At 38.5% G+C, this 17,644-nt stretch overlaps 1 protein-coding gene across 8 annotated transcripts in view; it reads right to left on the reverse strand.

Moving 5' to 3' along the window:
* The window catches only part of GLIS3 (GLIS family zinc finger 3), a 182,389-nt gene that overhangs the window by 29,180 nt on the left and 135,565 nt on the right, over nt 1–17,644 (reverse strand). For 7 of the 8 annotated variants that reach the window (XR_006416243.1, XM_044445891.1, XM_044445886.1 and 4 more), the window contains one exon: nt 8,086–8,254. Coding sequence is in view for 7 of the 8 variants with exons in the window: in XM_044445891.1 (XP_044301826.1) it covers nt 8,086–8,254 (169 nt within the window). In the remaining variant the exon portion in view is untranslated. The remainder of the gene's footprint in view (nt 1–8,085; nt 8,255–17,644) is intronic. The other variant, XM_044445884.1, reaches the window with a different exon arrangement.

Consider the following 17,644-nt stretch of genomic DNA (forward strand, 5'->3'; position numbering starts at 1 on the left):
AGCTATGGTTTTCCCAGTTGCAATGTATGGCTGTGAAAGCTGGACCATAAGGAAGGCTGAGCGCCAAAGGATTGAGGCCTTTGAATTGTGGTGCTAGAGAAGACTCCTGCGAGTCCCTTGGACAAGCAAGGAGATCAAACCAGTCAGTCCTAGAGATCAACCCTGACTGCTCTTTAGAAGGCCAGATACTGAAAATGGAACTCAAATACTTTGGCTACCTAATGAGAAGGAAGGAGTCCCTGAAGAAGAGTCTAATGCTGGGAACAATAGATGGCAAAAGAAGAAGGGGACGGCAGAGGATGAGGTGGCTAGATGGAGTCACTGAAGCAGTTGGTGTGAGCTTATGTGGACTCCGGGGGATGGTGGAGGACAGGAAGGCCTGGAGGAATGTTGTCCATGGGGTTGCGGTGGGTTCAATGCAACTTCATGACTAGCAACAACAGCAACAACAGACAGCTTCAGCTATTGGGCCATATAAAAATGAAATAAATAAATAAATAAACTGTGCCTGACATGCTGCTATGTAATGTGTTGCTCATCCTGTTCATATTTATTTGTGAATAAGGCCCATTTAACAAAGTGGGACTTATTTCTAAATGCATATGATTGCACTGCCACTTTATCTTGATTCCTTACACATTTTTGGCAATATTATAATCTGGTTGTATTGAGTTAGCAGCCTTATATTAACTCTTGGCTTCTTAAAAGGCTGCTTCTAATGTTACTTTTCCCTGCTGAAATTATTAAATTAGCCACAGATGCTCACTTTGTAATGTGTGAGTCTTAAGTAACTTTAATATTTGAAATGGTGGAACTTCACAAAGTGACTGTGCTATGTTATTTCCATGTCAGCATCTGCCTGGATAAAATGATGCGGTAACTTTTGAAGTCAGTCTCCTAAACAAGAATTTGGTAGTGTGTGGGAATTCCGGAAACAAGATCATTCAATACAAGTAGCATCTTATTGAAAATGAGGTGGGGAGGGAGTTAAAAGGGGCTTTTAATATGAAAAAATACAGAGTGTAACATGGGCCTGAGAAACATTTCACAGAGCTCTCAGAAGCCCACACAGGTATTTTAGAATGGCCTTTATCATTTAAATGTTACCAATCATACATCTTTGGCCAAAATGGCAAGGTAGTGAGGGAATGGTGTACAGTTATCTCCCTGCTGTGGTAAAGGCAGGCACTGGGTCATACATTGGATTGCTATGGATCCAGAACAATGTACAGCCACTCTCCAAGTTAAGAACGAGTTCTATTCCTGAGATGGTCTTTAATTCAAATTTGTATGTAAGTCAGATCATGTATATTAAAAGCATATAAAGAAATACTTCCATATGCACTAAAACACAATACAGCATTTTAATAGTGATAATACTGAAGAGAGAGAGGGATAATCTGTATGTACGCATATGTGTGTAGGTATACACTGCAGTTCATAAAACAATTTATATAGAAAATAACAAAAATAGTAAAGGATTATTAAAGATTAACTCTTCTTGAGCTAAGATTAAGCCTAACATTAACTGGATGATGATGATGGAGATGGGACTGGGGTTGGTGAAGATGGTCCTGGTGCTGGAGAGTCAGGGTTTGATTGTGCTGCTGGCAGGTGGAGTTACCACTGGAATTGCTCTCTAGTTCCAGCTTCACCACTTGCTGAAGAGAAAAAAATGATCTTCCTCATGCATTTATCAGATTCAATTTGGTATCATATACCTATTGACTTAAGTTCTACTTTACTATATTACACTTCTGAGCACTTTTTCGCTTCATGAAAATAGCCAATTTAAAACAGACTGCTGAAATGAAATTCTACAAAAGATAGCTGAAATATGGAACTCTGAGGAATCCATTCTGGGGGTGGAAATCCATCAGATTCCTTAGCTGGGCTGCCTGGAGTCCAGCCCACTTTCTAGAAGCCCTGAGTCAGACTTCTTGGGACCACACCAAGCATTCATGAGACACTCATTGAGCCTGCATAAATACTGAGCAAGACAGTTCCCTCTTCTGTGCAGGTGATTTGCAGCCTTTGTCTGTGCTGCACGTGAGGCGGAAGAAGGTTGCTAGTAGCTTTTTTGCTTCCACTTCCATTAGCATTTGCAGACTTCCTTTCAGCTTGGCTCAAAGTCTAAGACAAGGTCAGGCATGCAAGGACATCCATAAATCGTAGAGGGACAGATGCAACCCTAATTCTGAAATAGTATACATTCCTACTGCAGAAGACCTGGAAGAAAAATTGATAATTTATTTATTATGTCTCCAGCAGAAAGGGAGTTTCATTCTGGACCTCAAAACAAGGTTTTGCTCTTTTTATTTATTAGTTCATTTCATGTTGGTACCATAGCAGAAAATCTCCAAGAATTACCCTCTCTTTCAGCCTCTACTTCTTGCTAGAGGTCCTTCTTACCTGCTCAACTCTTGTAAACTCAAGACTGTGACTTCCTTAATAGAGTCAACGCATTTCATATTTGGTCATCTTCTGTCTTCAACTTTCCTTAGCATGATTGCCTTATCCAGTGAGTCCTGCTTTCTCATCATGTGCTCAAAGAAAGATAACTTCAATTTTGTCACCTTCCAGGGATAGTTCTGGCTTGATCTGACTTAGGGCCCACTTAGTCATCTTTCTGTTGGTCCAAAATATGTGAAAGGCTCTTCTCCAGAAACATGTTTCAAACACATCAGTTTTCTTCCTATCAGCTTTATTCACTGTCCAGCTTTCACCCTATATAGGAATCAACTCTGATAAGAGCACTCATTTATTCCACTTCTGTACTTCCCAATAGCCAAAGCACTCTGGGAGAGTTACAACAGCATTTCTCTCCCTACTGAATCCATTGAGACATGTAATAATATCGCTTCATGTTTCATTCTTTTAACAAAAAGCAGTAGAACTGGGAGAATGATGTTTAGTTCATTTTCCAGATAAAACATTCTGAGTATTGTTGTTGCTGTGTTATGTGCTGTCAAGTCATCTCTAACTTATGGTGAGCCTATGAATAAGAGCCCTCCAAAATGTCCTGACCATAATCAGCTCTTGCAACTTCAAGGCTGTGGCTTCCTTTACAGATTCAGTCCATCTCATATCTGAGCCCTTCAGATTTTATCAAACTTATAGCCTCAGTCAGCTAAGCTAGTGGTCAGGGATTGTGGGAATCATAGTAAAAGTGCACCTGAAGAACCTTTCCTGAATCCAAGAGAAAATGAAAAGTCACTGCTGCTAATCTGGGTCCTGGATACCTGAAGGAGTGCCTTCTCCCCTATGTGCCCTCCTGCCCCTTGAGATCTGAGTCAGAGGCCCTCCTCTAGGAGCCATCCTTGAAAGAGATCAAGAGGGTGATTACCCAGCGGAAGACCTTCTCTGCAGTGGTGCCCCAACTGTGGAACACAATCCCCAGATAGGTCCGACTGGCACCAATGCCTCTTTCCTTTCGGCATCAGGCAAAACCCTTTTTATTTTCCCAGTATTTTAATTGTTAATTTGTTTTAGTTAGTGGGTTTATATTTAAACATTGTATGCTGGGCAACTGTTATTTTTATTTCTATTTTTAGGATTAATTTGTTGTAAACTGTCCTGAGTCGTCTAAGTATGGGACATTATAGAAAAGTTTGAAATAAATAAATAAATAAATAAATAAATAAATAAATAAATAAATAAATAAATATAAATCTCTCTCTCTCTCTCTGGTCTTCCCTTTTGTCTTCTGCCTTCAACTTTCCCTAACATGATTGTCTTCTGCAGAGTGTCTTGCCTTCTCAAGATGTATCTGAAGTATGACAGCTTCAGTTTGCCCAGTTGCGGGGAAGGCTCTGGCTTGGTTTGATCTAGAACCCACTTGTTCATCTTTCTGTTGGTCCAATATTTGCATTTCGAACACATCATTTTTTTTTCCTGTCGACTTTCTTCACTGTTTCTTCCTGTCAGTTTCTTTCTTCCACTTTCACACCCATACAGTGTGATTGGGAATGCAATGGTTTTGATGATCTCGACCTTGGATGCCAGTAGAAGATCATTGTATCTGGCAATCTTTCCTAGTTCCTTCATTGCTTTCCTTTCGAGTCTCATTCTTCTAATTTCTTGGCTGCAGTCTCCCTTTGACTTGATAACTAAACTGAGGCATTTAGAAGCTTTCACAATTTTGACTGAAACCGCAACCCTGGTTTCCCCCCTTATGGGGCAACCAACAACGAAAGAAAGACATTTTTATCAAGATAATAGAATGGGGCACAGGTGTGTTAAAATTACCCTTTAGCTGTTTACTGGTTTTCTGTGTGTGTGTGTGGTGGGGGGGTTGTTTTTGTTTTGTTTGTTTTTAATTTATAACAATTGGTTTCCTTGTGCTTCTAATAGGAATGGTAGGGCAGAAATCTGCCTAAATTAACAATTTCCCTGTCCAAGCACTGCTATGCTGAATAAATGGGGAGCTCTCCTCAGCTTCATTTCATTAAAAACATCATATTGAGAAATCCAGTCATGGGATTGCCTGCTAAACACATTCAGTTGACCCTTACATTCAGGCTGCAGATGAATGCACAGGAATTGAATTCAGCATTAGCATCCACTCTTGCCTGAAGAACAGTTATATAAGGAAAGTATTAGAAATTTGTGCAGTTTCACTTTGTAAATATAAAATCCTCAATGCAAGAATAAACTCGATAACAACAAGCCTTGAGTTCTTGACAACTGAATCTGTACTGGCACATAGACAATGAAGTATCTATACAAGGATTTAATCTACGGTGGAACATAAAACTACTGATACTTGGAAAAATGAGAAAATAGCATTTCTTTTTCCGATAATTGTGACATTAAAATAGTTTTAAGGAAGAAATTCATTTTGATAACTTGGTTTGAGCCCAGGTCCACATTTTGATTTATTGCTCATCTCTTCAGAGTGTGCCATTATTGGCTGCCAGACAATTCTTCAATAAATGGAAAAAAAAGGCAACAACGCTTAGCAGCCAGGCTTTCCAAAGATTTCAGCCACATAAGGAAACTGCTATGCTGGTTTTAAAACCACATTCAAAGCAACAGGTTTTGAGTGTAGGTTCTCTAAGAACAGAACACTGAATGTTCACACAATTTGTTCTAAGAAATATTGCAATTGCTGCAACACGTCTGCACTTCTCTATGCAACTAGTTCTAATTAGTTCTCATTAAAATAAAAAAGGAAATAATCTTTTTGTGACTCCAGAAATCGCATATTATTATCATCATTTCAATGTATGTGCCGCTACATTAGCCTGCACTTGGACACTCTGAGCAGCTTACAAGCAATTAAAACAACATAACATTTTAAAAATCTGTAGCACTATAACATTAATACAACATCCAAAAATATAAAGAAACATTTTCCAATCAATTAAAAGTACTGCATAAAAACTTTTAAATAAACAATTTAAAATTAAGATTTTAAATATATGCCTTATGATATAGCTCATCCTGATGAAATGTTTCTTGATTTTAATTATTTCTATATATTTCTCTGATTGGCATAATTCCACCTCTCAGAGCCAGGACCAATTTCTTATCTGAATTTTTGATTGTTTTACTGAAAAGATATCTCAGATAGGCATGTCCATTCTCTTCACTGATATTTGATTAATGTTTAGTACCCTGGCATGTGATATCTGACAAATAGTTAGAATTAATGGATTTATTCATAAACTATTCTTTATGCTAATGATCTTCTATTGTTTATCATGGAATGCCCATTATCTGTTCTAGTTTTGATGAAGACAATTAATCATTTATTCATCTGGCCATTCTATTAACTGTCCAAAGTCTGAACTGATGCCAATTAGAGATAATATACCTCATAGTATGCTAGTCAACTGGCAATTCAGACTCTACCCAAAGTTTACTACTTGTCCATGATTAAGCTAAATTTAAGTAAACCTTTCAATGAGGTATCACAGGATTTCTCATTTAAAGATGGAGCCCATTTGGTGCCATTTTGGCACTGTTCAGACCTGGGACTCTTGGCTGTGGGTTGTCGATTTGTTGTTATACTTATTGTTGTATTTATTGTTTGTTTGTTGTTCTCTAAATATGATTATTTAGTTGCTCCTACATATATTTTTAAATGTGTAAACTGCCCAGAGTACCCAGTGGGTTATGGGGCTGCATAAAAGTGTGGTAGTGGTGATCATGTCTATGGGATAGGGTAAATAGACTTAAAATTAATGTAAACTTCAAATTGTCTGTTTTACAGATATTCCTCTATTTATACCAAGCAGATATTTTAAAAAATGTAATTATTTTGTAAATTTCTATGGTTCCATTCTACCATGAATATACTTTTGAAAGGAATTGAATTTTCAATTAAAGATGGTGAATTTGGCTTCCCTGATCTCTCTTTATATTATTGGGTCTATTTCATAGAAACATTGAATACTAGAGTTGGAAGGGGCCTACAAGACCACTGAGTTCAATTCCTTGCTCAATGCAGGACTGCAGGTTAAAGAATCTCTGAAAGATGGCTGTCCAACCTCCTCTTGGGTGCCTCCAGTGTAGGACATCCCATGATCTTCCTACTTAATTGTTCCATTGCCATACTGCTCTAACAGCCAGGAAGTTTTTCCTGATATCCACCTAGAATCTGGTTTCTTGCAACTTGAACCCATTATTCTGTGTCTTGCATTCTGGCAAGGCTGAGAAGTAATCCTGGCTCTTCTCTCTGTGACAGCCTTTCAATTATTTGAAAAGTGCTAAAATACCTCAGTCTTTTTTAGGCTAAATATGCCCAGTTCTTTTAATCTCTCCTTGTAGGACTTTGTTTTCAGTCCCCTGATCATCTCTGTTGCCTTCCTCTGAACCTTTTCTGAATCTTTGTTAAACTGTGGAGTAGACACAGTACTAACTAGACACAGTACTCAAGATGTTTCCTAACTAGTGTCTAATAGAGGAGAACTAGTACTTCACATGATCTGGAAACTATATTTCTGTTAATACAGCTCAAAATAGTAGAGAGCCATCCGTAATTCCTAGTTCTGAGGGAATCCTTCTCAGACCCAGGAATAGGAAGTGTCCCAAGAGACTGACCCCTCCTACAGTGCCTGGCTTTAAGGAAGAAACACCTCAGAACTAAATCACTGGGCAGCTGATCTGGAGAGCCCTACTGGCACTTTCTCACTGAAGCATTTGCTCCAGTAGGAGGGTGGGACTGGTGTGCTCACTTTCTAGAGTGCTTACCAAGATTGCCAAGCTGACAGCTGTTCAAGGAGCCCCACTGTCTGCACTCTCCTGCAGTAGGGAATGCCATGACTGTGGTGCAGCCAGCAGGACTCTTTGGAGAATCTGCTGAAAGAAAGGTGGCAAGCTATCCTGGCAGGGCGGGGGGTAACATTGCAATTTGTCACTCTTCCCATTCTGCCACCTGGAGTGGAGGATTCATTCCATCTCATGGGGCAGACTTGCCAGAACAGCAGACTAAAAGTAAATGCAGCCAAAGATTGCTTAAGTGATTTTTAAAAGAATTGATGTCCACCAAAATGATAGCAATACCAGTATGTTTTAGCTCAAACCACTTACTACCAGTAACTAAACCTTGCTCACTCTCTCTCAACCAGCCTATTCAATTCCATCTCCTTCACTTTAGCCATACTATAACACCACTGTAGTCAGTCATGTTGCTATTTGCCCTTCCAATAGCTACAAATTGCACTGGTTGCTCCTGAGTTCACTTCTTTTCTCCACTAATTTGCAGCTGACTCCCCAACCCTGAAACCACCTCCAGTAGCTCAGATCATAGCCACCAGCCAACTGCTAAAGCAAACAACAAGGCATATTTAGAGAGCCCCCTGCTGAGAGTGGGCAGCTTTATAAAGAGATATATAGAGAGAAAGCCTGACTTGAGATCACTAGAAGCCACCACAACTGGTTCTTGGACCTTGCAGTAAGAGTACTGGTATAGGATGCAGTAGACATTTTTTTTCACACTTTATGTATACATAAATGTAATAAATCTCACTGATTTCAGTTATCACAACTCAAGCAATTTCTCAGATGTTAACCCTATCATGAACCACTCAATCTGATGAGGTAAAATAGAACTGGAAAATTAACCACTCATGGCCTTACCTCTCAGTTCCCGAATCCCTTGTTGTGAGAGGGGACACTTGGGCTGGTGGGTTGTGTGGGCTGCCATGCACATTGTGCCCTGGTGAACTGTGACTCACAGAGTGTGGTGAGGGCCCAGTGCCCACAGTGGCTCCATTTCGGCTTGACTGAGTACTGGCATACAGTGCTGCTGCAATGAAGGCAAAAGCATTCACTATGATGATGGGCACCTTTGTACAGTTTTCATACAGCTTAAAATCCCTTTCAGTTTTCAAAAATGAATCAGTTACAGAAATCTTGGCTTTGAAAGTAGCATAGTAGCTTTTTTCAAACAATCATTACTAAGAATATTATGAACAAAACTCTGAACTTTGAAATTTTGTAGCATCTGATTGTCTTATATTACAAATAAGCAAACATGCACCATTATTTGCAGTTTCCCTGACCAGCCATAAGAAACTGGCTCATTCTTTGATGTCTGTGGAAGCAAGGGTTCTTGCTTATTGCTTGAGCAGTAAGAGGAAAAACCCCTCATATTGCCAACAGCAATCAACTAAGTAGCCCCCTTTCCTTTGCATAAGTAAAAAAAAGTCTATATTTTAGCTCCTGCCCATGAACAAAAAAAGTAATTCATCAACACATGAATGCAAGATGCCTTCCAAGTCTAGAAATCACACCTCCTGTCTTAAACTAAGCCTAAATTCATGTAATTCTGCCTGTGCAGATTTTCCTGTTACTATTACAGTGGTACCTCGGATCATGAACACCTCAGTTCACCACCAAATCGGGTTGTGAACAGAAATTTCAGAAAAAAATTGACTCAGGTCGTGAACTCCACATTGGGTGATGATTGCAATGGTCTTCCCTGCATAATTGTGCTTGGGGGGGTGGGGGAGATGGCCACGGTCGCACCTGTCTCCCCCCATCGTGCCCCCGATCATGCCCATCTTCCCTGCACAAGCACACATGCCCCCCTCCAGCACAATCGCAATTGCACAATTATGATTTGGACTCTCCAAACACTAATCTCCCCACCACCTAGGTTAGTGTTCTCTACTGTACTATACTTTATTACTTTGTTTCAAATTTTTGTGATTAAAAAAAATACAGAACAGATTAATCTCATTTACACTGAACCTTACGGGGGAATTTGATTTGGCTCGCGTCCAATTCAGATAGTGACCAGAGTTGTGGAACAGATTAAGTTCATGAGCCAAGATACCACATCATCTCCTCCTTTCTATCAAAATTTAGATTGTAAACTCCTTAGGGTGGTATCTATCTTTATTTATGTTGTTCTATAAAATGCCATGCCCATTGATTTTATCATCACCTTAAATATATTAAAGCAGTGAACAATGTTGTATTTTAAGAGACAGTCAATACTGTTTATATTGAAGTTTTTCACCAAGCAAGAACATATGTTGGAGATTATGAGCAGATTATGAAATTGATAACTGAAAAAAACATAGATTTAATTGCCTACAAAGCAGAAACTTGGTAAACAAACTGTCGCATTTATATGACAATATAGATCCACAAGCAGACATTTAAGAGATGCTTAAATCTATAGATAATAAACTAATATTATTAAAATTCTAGAAAATGCTTTTGAGAGACAGTCTTAAGTGTTATGGATTAAAATGGAACAGAAATTTAAATCTGCACTTGTTACAGAAGATGACTAGATTTGTGTGTTTGTCCATGGATAAGTACTCTATTTCAGTACTTTTTATAAATCTTATATGGCTGATACCATACACCGAACAGGATTAGGGAGTGTGTGGGTGGGAGTGTAATCAATACCTGAGATAATTACTGATGCTGTGGGCTGGTGCACATAAGGTGGATTGCGACAGGATAAATAATTACGAAAACTGATACTGCAAATCATTGTAAAAGGAAAAAAAATGCTTTTATCACCAACAGTTCACTTACTGGGCACAAGATAGATTGATCTGGAAGAAAAAATCTAATAACAACTGCTATCACAGGTAGCGCAAAATGTTGTGAATCTGTAACCAAACTCTCAAAAAAAGGAGTAGTTGCAACAACAATGGGGAAAAATCATTACAAAAATACTGACAGCATTAAAATGAATGATGGGAACTGGCTGTTATTTTACTTAGCTTATAAACATGTAAGAACATTTCTTTGTTATTTGCAATGATACCAGTAAAGTGTGCAAGGCACTTAGATGTATCTTATCTTTGTTAGTTCAACATTGTGTGCCAGTTAGGGTGAAAATAGTCCATTTGCTTATTTTACTGCTCTTCTAACCTTTTCATTGAACTATGCACCATGACCCAAGGACTTTTTCATGACTTGTTACTGCCAATTTATATTTTATCGCTGTTTATGGAAAGTGAGACATTTCCCAGCGACATCAAAATGCACAACCCCTTACTCATTTACCATTTTGTTGCTCATTCACCTAATTTGCAGAGACCTGTTTGGTCTACTTTCCAATCCACTTAGGCTTTCATTACCCTGAATAATTTAGAGCTGAATCCCATGCAGTTTGAACAGAAAAAAAGTCCTACGTATCCTAGTCAGGCATGCTTAGAGCATGAGAGCTACAGGACTTTTTTTTCTGTTCAGATATGTGTAGGATTAAACCCTTAGACATGTAATCCACAAATTTAGCCACTTGCTGCTCATTCCTGGCTCAAGCTCAAGTGAGAATTAAATAACAGCTCATGAATCAAGATCTTAGGGATATAATGCAGTGACATATGAGCAGATACAATTTCTAAGAATTTCTATAACAATTCATTGCAGTGGCTTTTTAAATTCTTCACTATTACTTTGAGTGTGATATTTGTATCTATTTCTATGATTCATTACATTTAAACTCAGGAATGCAATAAAGAACTATTTTGTATCACTTCCTTTATGTAATAGCCTGAATGATATAAAACAAGTTCTTTTGAGACAACAAAAAATTGATTAACCTATTGAAAATCTATATATTTACAACACAAATTCTCAGTAAAGTAATTCCTTTCCTGTTTTTTTCCCCAGAAAATATGAATATTACTTGTGTTGTGCAATATTCTTTTCAAAAGAGAAATAAGTAACTTAGAAAAATAATTGGTCGCCCAAGATATTTATGCTTCAGTATCTTTGTGAATTGAAGCTCAAATTATATGTATTTTTAAATGACAGTAATTGTCATAAATATTTAGGAAAAATTATGTGGTCATTGTTCCATACCTCATTACCTGCCAACACAAGTACATTAACATTGGAAACATTACTTCATAAAAAATCTTGTGAAGTTTCATAAATAAGACATTTCATATTTATAGTTTCCAGCAGCATATAAAATGAAATTATGTAGAGATGATGAACGAAGTTACCCTACTCATAATTAAGAGATCCTTAAACTTTTCCCAAATTAAATCTTTTTAAAAAGAAAATATTTTTACTGTTACGCTATAATTTAAATCCTTCCCCCTTACACTGTCCCAAATTTGGAATCACCACTGTTCCTCTGGCAAACTACCAATTTCCATAGATATATTATTCTTACATTAGTTTTCTGTCAGTCAACCTTCAAATCAAAAGAAAAAGACCTCTCATACCTGTCTATGGAAGAAACCAAGCACAAAAGTGTTGCAGATTTGCCAGTGTGGTTCTGTCTGTACCATCTCATTCTGCTGCTTTATGCTTTTTTTTCCTTTTAAAAACTGTTAGCAAATCACAGTAACCAGAGCAAAAACTTCTGCTAAAAGGAGCTGTGAACAATGGGGATGTTCATTCTCCCCGTTCTGGAGTAGTCCAAGACCTGGGGAAGTGTTGAAAACATGGAGGGCACCAGGAAATGTTGCTCAACACTTGTAATCCAGATCAGTGGTTTTCAACCACTGGTCTGCAGATTGGTGCGGGTTTGCGGGAGATTTCCTGCCGGTCTGTGATGGGGCTGCATCCCACTCACTGCAGTCCTGTGCAGGGGCTGGGTGTGCTCCACCACCTCTTCTTCAGTTGGCTTAATGTTTCCAGGAGGTGCACTGGTGCTGTGGGGTGGGGGCAGGAAGGGGAGAGAGACAGCTCCACGGAAGCTGGTTGAGAGCCACGCTGCACCAGATTCAGTATTTTGTTCTTTTGTTGGCATTTTTTTGTTGCTCTGTTTCTTTTTTGCAGAATTTTCAGTTTTTTGGTATTGTGTTTGGAAACTAATACACAGAATACTGTACAGTAAAACCTTGGATTGTGAGTAACTTGGTCTACAAGTGTTTTGCAAGACAAGCAAAAAGTTTTTCTAAATTTTAACTTGATAAACGAGCAATGTCTTGCAGTACGAGTATTATGCGCCAAGCATCACATCACAACTGAGCGCCAGTTCTCTCTCTTGCTGTGGGTGTAAGTACAACATCGTCTCCCCTGAGCGTGCCCGCAGTCACACCCACCTTTCCCCCAAGCACGCCTGCAATCGCACCCATCTCCCCCCCAGCATGCCCGCAATTGATCTGCCTCCCCCCCAGCACACCTGCCTCCCCCCTGAGCATGCCCGCAATCACGCCCATCTCCCCCCAGTGCTCCCACGATCATACCCGCCTCCCCCACAGCATGCCCGCTTCAAATTTTTATGTTTTAAAAAAACAAAGTTACAGAACAGATTAACCTTATTTACATTGAACCTTATGGGGAAATTTGCTTTGATATACAAGTGCTTTGGATTACAAGCATGTTTCCAGAACGAATTATGTTCCCAATCCAAGGTTTTACTGTATTAAGTGTATGGTGCTTTTTGTTTCTGCCTCAGTGGTCCCCAAGGTGGTTTTCCTGTTTTTGCCAGTCCCCAGCTGTGGAAAGGTTGAAAAGCACTGATCTAGATGATAACATTTCAAGGGGGAAAAGTTTTTGCCACCACCTTTTGGGGTGTATGTCATTCTCTTGCTTTTTCCCTCTTTACTGGTTATTTTCAATTGACAGATTAGCAACTGTGTACAAATTAGTCTCTCCTTGTCAATTTCCATCTACCTTACCAACTACATTTTGCTCACTCTGACAGCTCAAATTTATAAGAACACCATTTTAAAAATATGAAAACTTTTGTGCACATTTCTGGGGAAGGAAGAAAGAGAACACAACCTAAATTACTTATCTTTGAGTCTCTGAAAACAAAGAAGGCAGCAAAAGGAGTAATGCTCAGGCCAGGAAGGGAGAAGAAAGACAGTTTTTGCCGCAAAGGACACTGGGATACCTTCTAGAGGAACAAAGGGGAAGGGTGAGGGCAACCAACATCAACCCCAGTTGTTCTGCAATTTAGCAACCCACTTTAGATTATCTGCAGCAAAGCTTAGTGTGTCCTGCAAACCCACCCATGTCTAAGCAGTCACAGGAAGTGACGCTTTTAATTTCAGATTCAAGTCTGCAGATGGGGTTGAACAATTTAGTGTCAAATAAAAGGTTAATTTGTAGAACTTCAAGTTTTGTTTGGCTGAATTGGTAGAAAAATCATTGCCTCTGCAGGGTGTGTGTGTGTGTAAATAGCATCCACAGGGTTCTCCCAATATGGATTGAAACCAGGGGGTGGGGGGAAGTATTTTTCTGCCCAAGCTACAACCCTGATTAAAATTTGCTGCTTTTTGTCCGAGAAAGGAAGTTGCTTTTATCAAACAAGAAAATATTAGAATTGACTTGTTTTAGGAATAAGTGATAGTTTCTTTGTATTGCCACAGACAGAATGGCAGTATAAAATTCTAATCAGAAGCAAGTCCCATTAAGTTTAACTGTATTTACTCCCAGGTAAGTGGGAATAGGATTGCAGCTTTAGTTACATTAAGGGTTTAACTGTTGATAGATTTGTTTATCAAGTCACAGGTTAAAAGGCAGAGGATAATTCAACTATTAATTACAGTAACCAATTCATAGACACATTTAGTTGAACTATCCTTTTAGCTGCAAAAAAACAAGGTTATTCAGTTTGCCAAATAACTTCGTAAGTATTTATTCTTGATGGGGCATGAAATAAAATCTCCTTTTTCAACATTTCATATGCACCTAGTCATGAATGAAGCATATTTATATCCCACCTTTCTCCCATTGTGGAACTCAGTGTGGCTACATATGATTCCCAGTTAGTTTCCCTGTTTTGCTCAGGCCAGTCCCAGCCCATGGTGGATGCCTTATGTGTGTTCAGACCACAATCTGGGCCCATATCCCAGATTATATTCCATATCCCCATGAATTGCCTGCTATAGTTCTAAGATTATTTCTTCTATTGTAACATATAGTCTTCTATTGTAACATATAGTCAACTGAAACTATAACCCTATTCACATGTACCCAGAGAAAAGATCCAATGAATTGAAGGGACTGAAGTCTAAGTAGGTATGTATATACACTATAACAAGACAACAACAAGAACAACAACAAATTCAAACTGCCATTCCCAGATTCTACCATGTATATATAGTTGTGCATTTGACACAGCAGTCCCATTACAATCAATCTTTTTTTGCTTAGGATCTGTTGGAGTATAACCTTTAAATTCTGTTGGCATAAATGGCTATACATAATAATGGCCTCCTCTCCATTTCATTTGTACGTGACAAGGCAAGAACTTAAAACAGAAATACATTACAATTTCCTGAGCTAGATAAGAGCTTTTTGAATGGCAGGGATCTAGCACAATGACCTTCAGTTTTAGTAAGACAGATTTTAATCCAGATCTCAGATTTTATTGCTTTGGGGATTTCACTGGCTCTTAATCACAAAAGCAATAAGAGTTTCCAATATGTTTATCTGCCTTAGTTAATCAATTGTTCCAGCTGCCAATCACTAGAGGCAACTTAAATGGTATCAGCCAGCCAACAAAACAGCTGTGACCTCTTGGGAACCCTGAAGGGTCTACATAGTGAACTTCACCTTTTCCTCAGGCATCTCTGACATGTTATATATTGTTTCACAGCAGGCCCACCATTATTGCAATATATATTAGCAGCATGTAGGAATTTCATCGGTGCTTTCCCCTCTCTGTGGTTAGCCCTGGAAATTATTGCAAGGGCCATGGCTCAGATTCTTCTTAGAAATGAGAAAAAAAGTTAGGCAACTAAAACTAAGTGAGAGATGCCCTATGGGTCCCTGCTAATTGCAAAATAACATACTCATATGTCAGTGTGGTGATTATTACAAAGCTGCCCTGGATGCATGTGTATTTCTCATTTGATGCTACCCATCTAGACTAATTTCTAGTATCTGCAAGGGAAAAAAGCTCTCTCTGTGTGTGTATTAATCCCGTTTCTGAAAACGGGATTGTTCTTTGCCACCATTAAATCTCTGATAAGGTGCAAAGGAGAATAGGGCTCCTAATTACATAAAAGAGGTAACTTAACAGATGCAGTTTTCCTTGTCCCATATGGCAATCTGCATAGCAATTCTGACCCTTGTTTGCACTGAACTCAATGGCCTCCTCCATAGGCAGTATCTTTACTACCAAATATAAGCAGGTGGACAGTGAAGGTGGAAAGATTCAAGAGAGGTAAAGCTCAAGATCTGAAAAGCCATGTTGTTAGTTCCACAGAGTCTGAGGGGCTTTTACTTTAAAAAAAAATCTGACTAGAAGGCTCTGCCTATGGAAGTTTTAAAGAGCTCTGCTTGCAGTACAGTGCAAGGAGTTGATTTCTCAGTGGAAGGACCCAGAAGTCTATTTTATTGATTGCAATAAACTTATGCATGCCAATATCATTTTTAGGAACATGTATCCATCTCCTTTATTTAAAAAAGATAATTACTATATCTAATATAAGAAAATGTGGACCAAGAAATCTCTATCAAACATGCTTTGATGATTCTGTTTCTACTGTTTCTTTCAATGCACAACTTATACCCTTCATTAAGAAGTTAAACATGAGAAATTATGTAGTGAATTTTTGAGAAGGTTGTATCAAAAATAGCTGTGCCATCTATTTCAGATGTCCTGTAATATGCCTATATTTTTCTCTATTAGGGCCAAGTAACAACTTCAGTGTTACTGAACAGTAACTTTAGAAAACTATTTAATGCCATTCTGATTCCCCCATCTTCATCCAAGTGGCTTGAATAAGTTCTCTAAGGGCAGTAGCCAATTGGGCATTTGTGCAAGCAGACCCTTCTGCTGATTCCATTGTACAAGCTGGACCCACCACTTGTACAGAAGAGATTTAACACTTCACATAGGTAGTCCAAAATGAATGGAAACACTTGTTTCTAGATTGGGACATGTCAAAAAAGCTCCAATGACCTACACCATTCCAGAAATGAAAATTTCTTTTCCTTTCCAGTTGTTCCTGGAAGTACTAAATCTCTGTGGTACAACTTGAGTGCAGCACCCCATTGGATACGGACCCAAAAACTTTTATTTCTCCCTCCTTCCTTCCTTAATATTTTCATGGGGTATCTATCCGCAACCCATATTAGTGGTTGTTAGGAAATGCCATTGATGATCTAACCTATACCCTGGTTAAATGGGAAAAAAGAACAGTACTTGCCACTTGGGTACCAAGAAACAAGGCAGAGAAATACATCATGTGATTAATAATTGTAGTAATACATAAATAGCTTATGAGTCCCAGTGGACTAACCATAGTAAGATATAGCAACTTGAATTTATCCGTAAAATGAACTCTCAAGGGGTACTTCTGGGCTTTTTTGTTATAATAAGTTGACTTATGATTTAAAAAGCTACTTAAGTACATGATAACTGTGATTAGAATTAACACTGTTTTAAAATGGAAAGCAGAAGAAATTTAATTATTGAATACTGGAAAAATAAGTCAGTTGACTATGTAGTAATGGTAAGACTAACTAATTATGTAGAAAGATAATGTGCCAAAGAAAATGAAAAGTAGAAATTGTATTAAACACAACTTCTTTTTAATGGGGATAATAACAATGAAAAAATACAGGTAAAGGGGGAGACAGAATTTTTCAGAAAATTGAGATTAGAAGAATCCAAGTTGAATGTTAATTAACTACAGAAAATTTGAGTAGAAAGGATAGTCAGTGATTTTTTCAAAAACTTGACATTCTATGTAATATTTGTCTAAAAGCGCTTGGTGTTTCTTTGTAATTTTTATTTGTACTTTTTTCTTTCTTTCCCCCCTAAATTTTACTGTTATTAAAATATTTTAAAAGGGGAGTACTTCATGGATCACTGCCTTCTCGTGGCGAAGGGGCTTGCGTAGCTCAATGAAGCTATGAGCTATGCTGTGCAGAGCCATCCAAGATGGACAGGTCATAGCAGAGAGCTCTGACAAAACGTGATCCACTGGAAAAGGAAATGGCAACCCACTCCAATATCTTTGCCATGAAAACCCCATGGACAGTACCAAAAGGCAAAAAGATATGATGCTGGAAGATGAGCCCCTCAGGTCAGAAGGTGTCCAATATGCTACTGGGGAAGAGCAGAGGGCTAGTACTAGTAGCGCCAGAAAGAATGAAGCGACTGGGTCAAAGCCAAAAGGACACTCAGATGCAGATGTATCTGGTGGTGAAAGGAAAATCCGATGCTGCAAAGATCTATGCTCCATAGGAACCTGGAATGTAAGATCCATGAATCAAGGCAAGCTGGATGTGGTCAAACAAGAGATGA

Source organism: Varanus komodoensis, unplaced genomic scaffold (assembly GCF_004798865.1).
Source record: "Varanus komodoensis strain SLA01 unplaced genomic scaffold, ASM479886v1 scaffold5, whole genome shotgun sequence".
Lineage (NCBI taxonomy): Eukaryota > Metazoa > Chordata > Lepidosauria > Squamata > Varanidae > Varanus > Varanus komodoensis.